This window comes from Erpetoichthys calabaricus, chromosome 1 (assembly GCF_900747795.2).
Source record: "Erpetoichthys calabaricus chromosome 1, fErpCal1.3, whole genome shotgun sequence".
Taxonomy (NCBI): Eukaryota; Metazoa; Chordata; class Cladistia; order Polypteriformes; family Polypteridae; genus Erpetoichthys; species Erpetoichthys calabaricus.
In genome coordinates, this window is record NC_041394.2 from 283262286 (window position 1) to 283276769 (window position 14484).

Sequence of the window (14484 nt, forward strand, 5' to 3'; positions counted from 1 at the left end):
AGTGAAATCTTTGTTGACCACTGATCTGATTGTTCAAACTTAATCTGCACTTGTAGTGTGAATTTTGCTATACTGAAATCCTGTAGGCAAAAAAGGTATGGTGGCGGATGTATCGTGGGCATAATATTTTAAATAGGTTTTCATAATTCATCCTGCTTATTCCTTGTTTTACTTGTATGATTTGTTCTGGTTAGTTCAAGCAGAATGACAAATTTCATCATTTAAGATATAATTTTTAACTTCAAAATAGTCACATAAAAAGGAATAATTGCATCAAATCACAATATATAATATTGGAAAACACCAAAAAATATGGTGTATTGTTACTGAAATTTCTTGAAACGTTTTTATAATGTTGTTAAAAAACTTGTGTTATGTTACTTTTGAGAAATTAGCTGTCAGTTACATTATTATGGCTAATAAACTATTTAATCTGAAATTTAAATCATTAATGTGGGACAGATTGGCAGTGTACATAAATTACTAATTATGAAGTTTGCTTAATTTGGGTTGCTTTTTGCTCAGAAAATTTTAACTGTTTAGTTTCCTAACTGTTTTGAGATACATTTGTGAAAAAATGTTTTTGCAGAAGCCTTGCAATGACTATTTGATAATACCTTGTTGCTTGCTGTCAGCCTTTATTATGTTCTTTTGTAGGTTTTGCTTCAGTTGCTTATTATATTGACGGGAAATTACAACTTCTTTAACCTGCTCACAATTGTATTAAGTCTGCCATTGCTGGATGATTTTCATGTTTACTTCTGGACTGGACAAAGCAAAAAGAAAAAATCTGAAAGTAAGTAAGGTCATCCTCATTATGCAAATAAAATTAACATACATTTTCTGATATGAGTCTTAATATATGCATACCACGTACCGTATATGGTAATTTACTGTTAATTTTGTATGCTTTTTGCAAACTTTGTTTTTATTTTGATTGTGTAAATTTAACTTTTTAAAATGTCCTAATGTATAAAACTTTTTGCAGAATTCTATTTCTGTGCAGAACATTTAGGTCACTGTTCAATGATGGCATTACTAAAGCACGCAGTCAAAAGCGTGCAGTGACAACTGTTTGCATTTGTCATTGCCCACATTTTTCCTGCAGTCACATTTGATTTATCACCTTTACATGTTTGCCAAAATGTATCCTAAACTATCTTGGTGCATCTAGCATTTTGCTTTTTCTAGTAGAGACTGTCTCTTTGGAGAAAAGTTTAGTACTAGGGTGTTGTACCGTGTTAGCCATTATGAATGTAGAGAATAGCCAAGCAAAATTACACCTTTTATTGGCTAAGTAAAAAGATTACAATATGCAGGCTTTCAAGGCAACTCAGGCCCCTTCTTCAGGCAAGATGTAATACCAAAACAAAAGCGTACAAAAGTGTAGGAATTTAATTTAGTGGAAACAAAAACTAGTAGTTCCTGACTTTTATCCACTGTATGCTAGCACATTCTCACATTTATTGCAGCAAGCAAATGTCTCTTGATTACAATCACCATTGATAGTAATTGAAAATCCACATCTGGATTCCTGGGTGGGTGTGTGTGTGGTGTCGTAGCTGCTTAGGTAAATTACATATATATATACACATGCACACACATACAGTATATATTAATGGATTTTACATGCATTCTGTTTTAAATTTTTTTCTGCTGTAATTTCCCAGTGTCTCTCATCTGCACATGGATGTTGACTCCTTCCACAATACTGGAAATCAGTCCTGCGGCACAAGCAATTGAATTAACTCCCATGGTAGTCCTGTGGGTATGCAGAGCGCTAGTTGGAGCACCATCTAGGTGAAACCTCTTTTAATATTTAAACAAAAAAAATAATGGGTGCTCGATGTCACAACATAAGATGGCTTTTATAGCGAAAGAAAAATGCTCTCCTCAAGCGCTCTTGACGAACAGACAGGGAGATGCGTCCTCTCAGATATTCAGGACTTAAATGGTCACCTCCTTCTTGTTGGCATGCTTGTTTTGTAGCACCAGGTTCCAGAAGGGCCAGGCATATGCTGGAAGTCCAGGGAGGGACTAGGCATCCTCAATATGTGGTTCTTCTGTGCTGTGGGCAAATAAATGTGTGACAGTGCCCCTTCTCATCCCAGAGTGATATTGCTTACCTTGGCAGAACCCTGAAGGTGATTCCAGGCACGTGTGTGAATATAGAGAGAGATTTATAACCAGTTTTATACATACATACATACATAGATACATACAGTACATATCCACTAATATATTGCTATTATAGAACTAAGGATTTCTTTATAGCCTCACTTAAAACATGCTGTAGCATGAATCATGTAATAAGTTGTGTACTTTAAGTTTCTAACCTTCCTAGTAACTTTTCACAGCCTATAGAATGTTTTACTAATTGTTAGCTGTCTTTCTTACCTATGTCTATATAAGCCTAGGAATCTCTTCTTGTTAGAATGGTGAATACAGAATGGATAGTTTTCTTGCCACTCTCCATTAACTCTATTGAATAAAATGAATGAACGAATGAATGTATATAAATGCACTGTGCCCTTTGCAGAGTGACTTCAGAACATTTTTTTCAGAGTAATCCACAGCACCACATTTAAATCAAGAGATTGACATCATATTGTTCTGACAGTGTTACAGGTTTTTTTTTTTTTGAGCTATTATTTAAACTAAACATCCTTGTTTTGAAAGTGTGCATACAGTGCATCCGGAAAGTATTCACCGCGCATCACTTTTTCCAAGTTTTGTTATGTTACAGCCTTGTTCTAAAATGGATTAAATTCATTTTTTCCTCAGAATTCTACACACAACACCCCATAATGACAACGTGAATAAAGTTTACTTGAGGTTTTTGCAAATTTATTAAAAATAAAAAAACTGAGAAATCACATGTAAATAAGTAGTCACAGCCTTTGCTCAATACTTTGTCGATGCACCTTTGGCAGCAATTACAGCCTCAAGTCTTTTTGAATATGATGCCACAAGCTTGGCACACATATCCTTGGCCATTTTCGCCCATTCCTCTTTGCAGCACCTCTCAAGCTCCATCAGGTTGGATGGGAAGTGTCGGTGCACAGTCATTTTAAGATCTCTCCAGAGATGTTCAATTGGATTCAAGTCTGGGCTCTGGCTGGGCCACTCAAGGACACAGAAGCCACTTCTTTGATATCTTGGCTGTGTGCTTAGTCGTTGTCCTGCTGAAAGATGAACCGTCGCCCCAGTCTGAGGTCATGAGCGCTCTAGAGCAGGTTTTCATCCAGGATGTCTCTGTACATTGCTGCAGTCATCTTTCCCTTTATCCCGACTAGTCTCCCAGTCCCTGCCGCTGAAAAACATCTCCACAGCATGATGCTGCCACCACCATGCTTCACTGTAGGGATGGTATTGGCCTGGTGATGAGCGGTGCCTGGTTTCCTCCAAACGTTACGCCTGACATTCACACCAAAAAGTTCAATCTTTGTCTCATCAGACCAGAGAATTGTCTTTCTCATGGTCTAAGAGTACTTCAGGTGCCTTTTGGCAAACTCCAGGCAGGCTGCCATTTGCCTTTTACTAAGGAGTGGCTTCCGTCTGGCCACTCTACAATACAGGCCTGATTGGTGGATTGCTGCAGAGATGGTTGTCCTTCTGGAAGGTTCTCCTTTATCCACAGATGACCTCTGTAGCTCTGACAGAGTGACCATCGAGTTCTTGGTCACCTCCCTGACTAAGGCCCTTCTCCCCCGATTGCTCAGTTTAGATGGCCGGCCAGCTCTAGGAAGAGTCCTGGTGGTTTTGAACTTCTTCCACTTACGGATGATGGAGGCCACTGTGCTCATTGGGACCTTCAAAGCAGCTGAAATTTTTCTGTAACCTTTCCCAGATTAGTGCCTCGAGACAATCCTGTCATGGAGGTCTACAGACAATTCCTTTGACTTCATGCTTGGTTTGTGCTCTGACATGAACTGTCAACTGTGGGACCTTATATAGACAGGTGTGTACCTTTCAAATCATGTCCAATCAACTGAATTTACCACAGGTGGACTCCAATTAAGCTGCAGAAACATCTTAAGGATGATCAGGGGAAACAGGATGAACCTGAGCTCAATTTTGAGCTTCATGGCAAAGGCTGTGAATACTTATGTACGTGTGCTTTCTCAATTTTTTTATTTTTAATAAATTTGCAAAAACCTCAAGTAAACTTTTTTCACGTTGTCTTTATGGGGTGTTGTGTGTAGAATTCTGAGGAAAAAAATTAATCCAATTTAGAATAAGGCTGTAACATAACAAAATTTGGAAAACGCCTGAATAATCACAATCTCTCCATTTGCTTCCTTAATCCTATTTTGCAGTTTTACTTTATTTTGAACAAATGTTTAAAAAATTCAAATTGGAGGAATGAAAATACAACTCTCTTTGAGCTATTATTTAGACTAAACATCCTTGTTTTGAAAGTGTGCATATGTCTGTTTGACAGACACCTGAATAATCACAATCTCTCCGTTTGCTGCCTTAATCCCATTTTGCAGTTTTACTTCAATTTTAATTTTTTAAAAATTTGTTTAAAATAGAGGAATGAAAACTCTGTCAAAATACATACGTTGTTTATATGATTTATTAGCTGATGCAAGTATTTGTAGGATGTATCAATTTTTAAATTACTTCAGCATGTGGCTTTACAGTTTTTACTTTCAAAGCTTGTTGCTGCATTCTTGTGACATCAGTTTTCTTGGCTCTGATATGTGATGCTTTACCTTCCCACTTAGCTTGTTAACATGAATTCTGGGACTGATTTGTTACTTGGGCTGCCAAAAAGACAATCAAAGAAACTCTGTATTTCTTGTGAAAATGAAATGCAAACTAAACTTGTTACATGAGCTTCACTTTGGGCCAAATGGTGGATGTGAAAGCTCTAGAGAATTCCAGTAGTTTAGTTTTTTGATTAGCCCAGACACTTAAGTGATGCTTAAGTTAGAGTAGCTGAGCATATATCATTTATTTTCTTTGGTATTCTTAGATTCTTGAATAAAGTGATATTTTTTTACAGGTCCAAAATAACTATGCTGTCTATTGTCCATTGAAACAACTTTTGAAATGAGTATACTACCTGTATACATTGTGAATTTCCCCTTGGGATTTGTGAATTTCCTCTTGGGATTAATAAAGTATCTATCTACCTATCTACCTACCTACCTACCTACCTAGGTAGTCTTGGTATGGTTGTAAGGTGTTACAAATTGTATTGTCTGGGCTATGAGCTTTTCCACCCTTAAGTTAAGATCTAATAGCATTAATAATATTCAGTTCAGTTCCTGCATCAGCTACAGTTTACCTTGCCCTGACAATTCAATAATATAAAACCAGTAGTACTGTTAAGTAATCTGGGTTTACTGCAGCAATTTGTGCCCAAACCTGAAAAAAACTTTTTCGTTATTTGATGCACAAGTAATGGTAACATCAAGATAAAGGAGTAGGTTAATAATCTTTAATAAACAAGTAAAATTTAAGAAAGAAAATTTTGTTCATATTACAAGTATTCTGGTATACACAGACACTCTTTCATTGTTGTGAACATGCAGTAGTGTGGAAGAAATCAACATATTAATTAAAGAAAGAAGCTTATCCTGTACTAGGACAAGTTTAGAAACCAGGTAGTAGTAATTCTATTTATTGCGTCCTTTATTATCTCTTCAGCAAATGCTGAAGAGGGTTCATTCATCACAACAATCTCTTACAAAATGATAAACAAAGTAAGGGTACAGGTCCATTTTATAAACAACTGAATCTGAATAAGAGTGCTGAATTAATGCTTACATATCATTTGGTGTTGGGATAGTTTTGATTTTGGGATTGGTACAATTGTTTTTTTCTTTTTTGTATATACACACACAATTTTTTTTTTCTTGTGCATTTTTTTTCTTTATTTTTTTCCCTGTTGAAGGAGCTTTTTGAGCCTGAGATAAAGGACTACATTCATTGTTGGAGTGTATGTGTATGTGTGTGTGTGTGTGTGTGTGTGTAGTTTTTGTAGGAGTGCACTGTTTTTGTAAATACATATTATTTTTCCTTTTTTTGATGTTATTTATTTTTGAAGGAGTGTCAATGCTCAAAGATTGTGAATCAAAGCCCGCCTGACACTAATGCATTTTTGTTGTACAGCACTCTTGTAAATAAACTTGCACCTTTCACCCTTCAATTTTTGTTTGTGTCTCTTCTCTCTGCTTAACATTTTCGGTTCATAAAGTATCAGATGTCCAGAGTGTAGGCTGGGGCCACTTTCCCACTACACGGGATATCACAATCATATTCTTATTGATTAAGAGACATGATTTTAGCATAGAGCACAACAAGCCTAAAATAAGTCGTCTTTTGAACCATCCCCTGGAACATTCTGCTTGTTTGCTTGACCATTTCAGAAATCTCTTCATGACATTTCCAAACAAATGTATATATACTGCTCAAAAAAATTAAAGGAACACTTTTTTTAATCAGAATATAGCATCAAGTCAGTGAAACTTCTTTAGATATCGATCTGGTCAGTTAAATAGCAGAAGGGGTTGTTAATCAGTTTCATCTGCTTTGGTGTTGATGAAATTAACAACAGGTACACTAGAGGGGCAACAGTTAGATGACCCCCAAAACAGGAATTGTTTAACAGGTGGAGGCCTCCTCATCTTTTCTGACTTTTTTTCACTAGTTTTGCATTTGGCTATGGTCAGTGTCACTACTGGTAGCATGAGGTGATACCTGGAGCCTACAGAGGTTGCACAGGTAGTCCAACTTCTCCAAGATGGCACATCAATACGTGCCATTGCTAGAAGGTTTGCTGTGTCTACCAGCACAGTCTCAAGGGCATGGAGGCAGTTACTCTAGGAGAGATGGATAGGGCCGTAGAAGGTTATTAACCCATCAGCAGGACCGGTATCTTCTCCTTTGGGCAAGGAGGAACAGGATGGACACTACCAGAGCCCTACAAAATGACCTCTAGCAGGCCACTGGTGTGAATGTCTCTGACCAAACAATCAGAAGCAGACTTTGTGAGGGTGGCCTCTAGTGGGCCCTGTGCTAACTGCCTGGCACTGTGGAGCTCGATTGGCATTTGCCATAGAATATCAGAATTGGCAGGTCCACCACTGGCACCCTGTGCTTTTCACAGATGAGAGCAGGCTCACCTTGAGCACATGTGACAGACGTGAAAGGGTTTGGAGAAGCCATGGAGAACTTTATGCTGCTTGTAACATCATTCAGCATGACTGGTTTGGTGGTGGGTCAGTGATGGTCTAGGGAGGCATATCTATGGAGGGATGCACAGACCCCCACAGGCTAGACAACGGCACCTTGACTGCCATTAGGTATCGGGATTAAATCCTTTGACCCATTGTCAGACCCTATGCTGGTGCAGTGGGTCCTGGGTTCCTCCTGGTGCACGACAAAGCCTGGCCTCATGTGGCGAGAGTATGTAGGCAGTTCCTGGAGGATGAAGGAATTGATACCATTGACTGGCCTGACCTAAATCTAATAGAACACCTCTGGGACATTACGTTTCGGTCAATCCTACGCTGCCAGGTTGCACCTCAGACTGTCCAGGAGCTCAGTGATGCCCTGGTCCAGATCAGGGAGGAGATACCCCAGGACACCATCCGTTGTCCCATTAGGAGCATGCCCCGATGTTGTCAAGCATGCATACAAGCACTCAGGGGCCATACAAACAACTGACTACGGTTTTGAATTGCTACAATGAAATTTTGGCAAAATGGTCTAGCCTGTCGCATCATTTTTTCACTTTGATTTTTGGGATGTCTTTGAATTCAGGCCTCTGTAGGTTGATAATTTTCATTTCCATCCAACAATGTGGCATCCTTTCGTTCCTAACACATTACCTAGTCCATATCAGTATAGATATCCAGCATGATTTTTTCTCTCATTGAGATCTGATGTGTTTTCAAAGTGTTCCTTTAATTTTTTTGAGCAGTTTATATTTTAATGTGCACTGCAAACCAAAATACTTAACTACTGTTCCCTCTAAATTATTCTCTCACACTAGTTACTTGAAATAGCCATGTTTATGCAATATTGTACATTACATTTACATAAATAACTGCCATCACTAGTCAGAAATGTTTCACATCAAAGAAGTTTTTAATATGCTAGTGATGTCTTCAAAATCAGCTAATACATTGAGCTTCCCAATTCCTCTGTGACATTTTTTATTTCATTTCTTTCACAATTGTCTTCTCCGTGCCTTCTTTTTACAGTAGCGTTTCTTCCGTGTATATCAGCATGCAGCCTCCGACCCTCTTTACCCAAGGCTCTTCATGTTTAATATTTATTTAATAAACATTTTCCCCCTTCCGTTAATTTTTCCAAATATATTAAATTAAATAATTACACCTTAAGCTCTGCTTAACACATCCATACATTTGCATCTTTTCTGCTGTGTCTTAGAATTATAGTCTTTAATCGTAACCCTATTAAGCTTACTTTATATCATTACTGAAATACGCTTCAAATATATCTGTAAATTGTTCATTGCCCCTAATCCTTATCCTTATTTTCAAAACTTTTTTTTCCTCAATTTTTTTTCTGCCTGCCCCACATTTTCTTAGTTTAAATGTTTTATTCATGAGTGGTGCATTTGGGTAAATTGTATTCATCCTTTTGATTGATTTCATTTTCACAGAAATTAATATATCTAATGACTGTTGCCATTGGGAGGAACTTTTTGTCAGTTAAATCAGAATAGCAGAAAATGGCAAAAATCGGGCACTGCTTACAGAATAAAGTTGCCATTGATCTCTTGTACCACCGACCTTAATTTCTTGCCTATTTATTTTAAGTTATTTTTATTTTACCAGTTTGATTTTTTTACTATAGCATTTTAAATACAGCTGAATTGTATATGATTATAATTCCTGTCATCTTTGAATGTTTTGCAAATTTATTGTTGAAAGTTTTACAGTAAATTACACTTTGTTTTTTTAACATTATCTTGTAGCCGATTTGGAAATAAAGTTTAAATACTTCATTTATTGTATACCTTTATGCATTTAATTGTATTTTTTTTATAGAAGTCATTTTTATTCCCCTTCTAGGATGGACACTAATGTCATGGATTGCAATTGTAATTGAACTTGCAGTGTATGGTGTACTTGTATACTTCACTATACTGTACTTTGAACTTGGAATAAATTGGGAACAGAAAGCTATAATGTCTTCTGTTGGTATGTGGACACGTTTTTTTTTTTTTTCTTTAGCTGGCAAAAATAGTTTTGTCTTTTTATATCGCATGTCCCATGGTGGACAAGACCAGTTACATTGACGATATTTATGATGTCTGTTTTTATTTTTCTATTAAATGTATTATTTAATTTCTAATTTTGCAATAGTTCTGATTGTTAAAGAAGGAATTTTAAAAGTCAGTAGTAAAACTATGGTGGTACAGAGGTGGCAATCTCATCCTAGTTATTTGCAATGAAGGACTGGACATAGGGACAAACTGAGTCGTTAAACGTGTAAGAGTGCAAAAGTATTAATAATTGGCAATGTCTTACCTACTGTGAATATAGATTCACTTTTTTCCAAAAAATTGGGGGGGGGGGGGGTTGATGGGTACCTTCTCTCCTCTCCTATCCTGTTTCACCTGTCTAACCGACCAAAAGTTGTTTGGCTGGAACTGCATCATCATCTTACTGAACCTGAAATTAGAATGCCTTACATCTGGATTCCTTTGTGTATATGTATATATATGAATATATATATGTGAAAATATAGATATATGAATATATATATATATATATATATATATATATATACACACACAGTATATTTAAAAAAATATGAAAAAATATATATATGAAAAAAGTGTGTGTGTATATATATATGTATATATATGTGTGTATATATATATATATATATATATATATATATATATGCAGCATAGTTTACTGTCAAATAATGCAAAGAGTACGCGACATGTGTTTCGCCCTAATTCTGGGTTCATCAGGCGTACACACTCACTACACCCCCTCTCGGGGATCGAACCTCGGATGTCAGCGTCAGAGGCGAAGCCTCTTTATGTTGCACCACGCCGTGTGGTTTGTTTATTTGACAGCATGTAGATCGGGGTAGTTACATTCATGACATTCGTAGTCTGAATCACAATCTGATTGTATGGGTGGTTACCTACCAAGTAACGCTTGTGGTTGGGCTGCAAGTTGGCAAACATCCGCCACGGTGCTCTCTTCAGTTGCGAGATGCAGATCATAGAATGCTGCATAGTTTACTGTCAAATAATGCAAAGAGTACGTGACACGTGTTTCGCCCTAATTCTGGGCTCATCAGGCGTACACACCCACTGCACCCCCTCTCGGGGATCGAACCTCCGACGTCAGTGTCAGAGGTGAAGCCTCTTTACGTTGTGCCACGGTGTGTGGTTCGGATTTTTGCCAACTTGCAGACCAACCACAGCTGTGGGTGAAACTGAGGATGTGGTTCAAGTATATTTTGTCTTCAAATTAATTTAAAGCCTGAAAAGTTAGTTAACCAATACAGTTAACTATAACCATGTTACACAGTAATACACTTAACATAGATCTTAAGATGGCTGTTTATTAGCTACTTCTTAAGTAGTTTTAAAATATACAATATTGCATGTAAGGTTCCTGTTCAGTGCTGTGCAGATTTTATTGTTCCAAGCTCAAATGAAGAACCTTATTTGCAGTTGATTGCACTCATTGTGTTTACATTGCATGTGGAATTTTCTGTTGTTACTTTGTTAAAGAATATTAAACATTTGAGACTCTTCCTTCAGCAATTTTGGTTGGTTTTGAAAAACAAAACCAATGTTAATAATAAGTGTAAACATGTATGACTGGGAAATTTTTCTTTTACTTTGATTACTTTTAATTATCTCTAAGTATACGTTCATGTGTTAGAGTCGATGTAGTAAACCTTTCAGAATAAGTATATATTTAAACTCTTTGGAGTTTCTCTACTGAGATCATTTTGTTTTTTCTAATTCTGCAGGATTTACTTATCACGAATTTAACAGGTGGCTGAAAACGGCAACAATTTGCAGTATTTGGATTGGCGTTCTCTCTCTAACCTGGGAAATTATAGCTGCTATGTTCAAGTAGGTCCTGTGTTGCATTGTTTTCTGAACAGAATAAAATTAGTGAGCCTGTGAGGAGGTGGAACACTTAATAAGTGTAAAGAACATATGTTTTGTCTTGGTACTCTAATAAAATTTGCCAACTTTGTTATGGGTTGGCCTACTTTTGCCCCTGTAAGCAGACATACACTAAATACACAACTAAACAAATAAGTGCCATATGAATGACGCATGCACGTCCCACCACTCTGTAGCACTTTAACCACTTAAATGCTATATGAATGACGCATGCATGTCCCACCACTCCTTAGCACTAACAAACATGCGGGTGTCCTTGTGACACACATGAAGTCTCTGCACTTTGTTGGTTATATTCCATCCATCCATTATCCAACCCGCTATATCCTAACTACAGGGTCACGGGGGTCTGCTCAAGCCAATCCCAGCCAATACAGGGCGCAAGGCAGGAAACAAACCCCGGGCAGGTCACCAGCCCACCGCAGGGCGCGCACACACACACGCACGCACACACCAGGCATGCACTAGGGACAATTTAGAATCACCAATGCACCTAACCTGCATGTCTTTGGACTGTGGGAGGAAACCGGAGTACCCGGAGGAAACCCACGCTGACACGGGGAGAACATGCAAACTCCACGCAGGGAGGACCCGGGAAGCAAACCCAGGTCTCCTAACTGCGAGGCGTTATATTCCATTCAGCAACCAAACAATGTTTTACTTCACCGCATTTGTACACTGGGTGCCGTAAAATTCACATACATACACAGACATTTAGATCAACAGTATTTGCAAACAGGGTGCAAAACATGGTTACCCCAAAATCCTGCCAACTACGCCAATTTTTTTGTCTTGGTAGAGTATTATATTACCTTACTTTCCCCTTTTGTATTATTAATATGTAGCCTCTGTCAGAATGCCTCAAATCTCACAGACTTAACCCATTTTATAAGGTATTATAGTACAGTGCATCCGGAAAGTATTCACAGCGCATCACTTTTTCCACATTTTGTTATGTTACAGCCTTATTCCAAAATGGATTAAATTCATTTTTTTCCTCAGAATTCTACACACAATACCCCATAATGACAATGTGAAAAAAGTTTACTTGAGGTTTTTACAAATTTATTAAAAATAAAAAAACTGAGAAATCACATGTACATAAGTATTCACAGCCTTTGCTCAATACTTTGTCGATGCACCTTTGGCAGCAATCACAGCCTCAAGTCTTTTTGAATATTATGCCACAAGCTTGCCACACCTATTCTTGGCCAGTTTCGCCCATTCCTCTTTGCAGCACCTCTCAAGCTCCATCAGGTTGGATGGGAAGCGTCGGTGCACAGCCATTTTAAGATCTCTCCAGAGATGTTCAATCGGATTCAAGTCTGGGCTCTGGCTGGGCCACTCAAGGACAATCACAGAGTTGTCCTGAAGCCACTCCTTTGATATCTTGGCTGTGTGCTTAGGGTCGTTGTCCTGCTGAAAGATGAACCGTCGCCCCAGTCTGAGGTCAAGAGTGCTCTGGAGCAGGTTTTCATCCAGGATGTCTCTGTACATTGCTGCAGTCATCTTTCCCTTTATCCTGACTAGTCTCCCAGTCCCTGCCGCTGAAAAACATCCCCACAGCATGATGCTACCACCACCATGCTTCACTGTAGAGATGGTATTGGCCTGGTGATGAGTGGTGCCTGGTTTCCTCCAAACGTGACGCCTGGCATTCACACCAAAGAGTTCAATCTTTGTCTCATCAGACCAGAGAATTTTCTTTCTCATGGTCTGAGACTCCTTCAGGTGCCTTTTGGCAAACTCCAGGTGGGCTACCATTTGCCTTTTACTAAGGAGTGGCTTCCGTCTGGCCACTCTACAATACAGGCCTGATTGGTGGATTGCTGCAGAGATGGTTGTCCTTCTGGAAGTTTCTCCTCTCTCCACAGATGACCTCTGGAGCTCTGACAGAGTGACCATCGGGTTCTTGGTCACCTCCCTGACTAAGGCCCTTCTCCCCTGATCGCTCAGTTTAGATGGCCGGCCAGCTCTAGGAAGAGTCCTGATGGTTTCGAACTTCTTCCACTTACGGATGATGGAGGCCACTGTGCTCATTGGGACCTTCAAAGCAGCAGAAATTTTTCTGTAACCTTCCCCAGATTAGTGCCTTGAGACAATTCTGTCTCAGAGCTCTACAGACAATTCCTTTGACTTCATGCTTGGTTTGTGCTCTGACATGAACTGTCAACTGTGGGACCTTATATAGACAGGTGTGTACCTTTCAAATCATGTCCAATCAACTGAATTTACCACAGGTGGACTCCAGTTAAGCTGCAGAAACATCTCAAGGATGATCAGGAGAAACAGGATGCACCTGAGCTCAATTTTGAGCTTCATGGCAAAGGCTGTGAAAACTTATGTACATGTGCTTTCTCAATTTGTTTATTTTTAATAAATTTGCAAAAATCTCAAGTAAGCTTTTTTCATGTTGTCATTATGGGGTGTTGTGTGTAGAATTCTGAGTAAAAAAATGAATTTAATCCATTTTGGAATAAGGCTGTAACATAACAAAATGTGGAAAAAGTGATGCGCTATGAATACTTTCCAGATACAGTGTATATAACTTCTCCCCACCTTCCCTCCTACATCTATAACCTCAGGCAATTAGGTGTAGTAAAAGACGAGCCGGAGGTAAGTTACAATTTAAACAATGTATTATTGATGATATTCATAAATAATAACAATATGCAAAGTACATTTGAATACTGGCAACCATACAACGTGATTAAATGGTGATGTGTAGTTTCTGGCGGCACACAGACTTGTTAGTTACTTAAAAATGTCTCTAGTTAAGGCATCATTTGTGGTCAGCTTTCTTCAGAACAGGCCGCATTGCCTATCTCAATATGGCTGCCGAGCTGTGTTCTTCATTGTGTTGTCCTTTTCAGTTCATGATGCGAGATGGTCATTCAGCAGTTTGGTAAGAGAGAGAGAGTGTGAGGGAGTGAGCAAATTTATAGATTTTCTATCCAACCCCTAGAGCCAATAGGGTGTCATAGTACTTAAAGGCCTCTGATACAAGCCAGTTCCAAACAGCCATACTTTAGACCAATGGGGGGATAGAACATCTTCACACCTGCCCCCCAAACCATATGTTAAGGTAAAGCTTGGCAGTTAGGCAGCTGGCTTTGTGTGGGGGATGAGAGAGAGACTTTAGCACAGAAACACTTGCCAAACTGGTTTGAGGCACTTCTCCCTTAGACCCAAACCACCAAACTCTGTCGTAAAATTCAAAGACACTAATTCCTAATAGGGGGGACTTGAGGCTGTAATTGCTGCCAAAGGTGCATCGACAAAGTATTGAGCAAAGGCTGTGAATGCTTATGTACATGTGATTTCTCAGT

General features: G+C 38.5%; 1 protein-coding gene across 1 annotated transcript in view; it reads left to right on the top strand.

Moving 5' to 3' along the window:
- Window positions 1-14484, top strand: part of lmf2a (lipase maturation factor 2a) — a 78136-nt gene that overhangs the window by 24713 nt on the left and 38939 nt on the right. The window contains exons 6-8 of the mRNA XM_028815798.2: window positions 658-796; window positions 9060-9188; window positions 10993-11098. Of these exons, the coding sequence (XP_028671631.1) occupies window positions 658-796; window positions 9060-9188; window positions 10993-11098 (374 nt within the window). The remainder of the gene's footprint in view (window positions 1-657; window positions 797-9059; window positions 9189-10992; window positions 11099-14484) is intronic.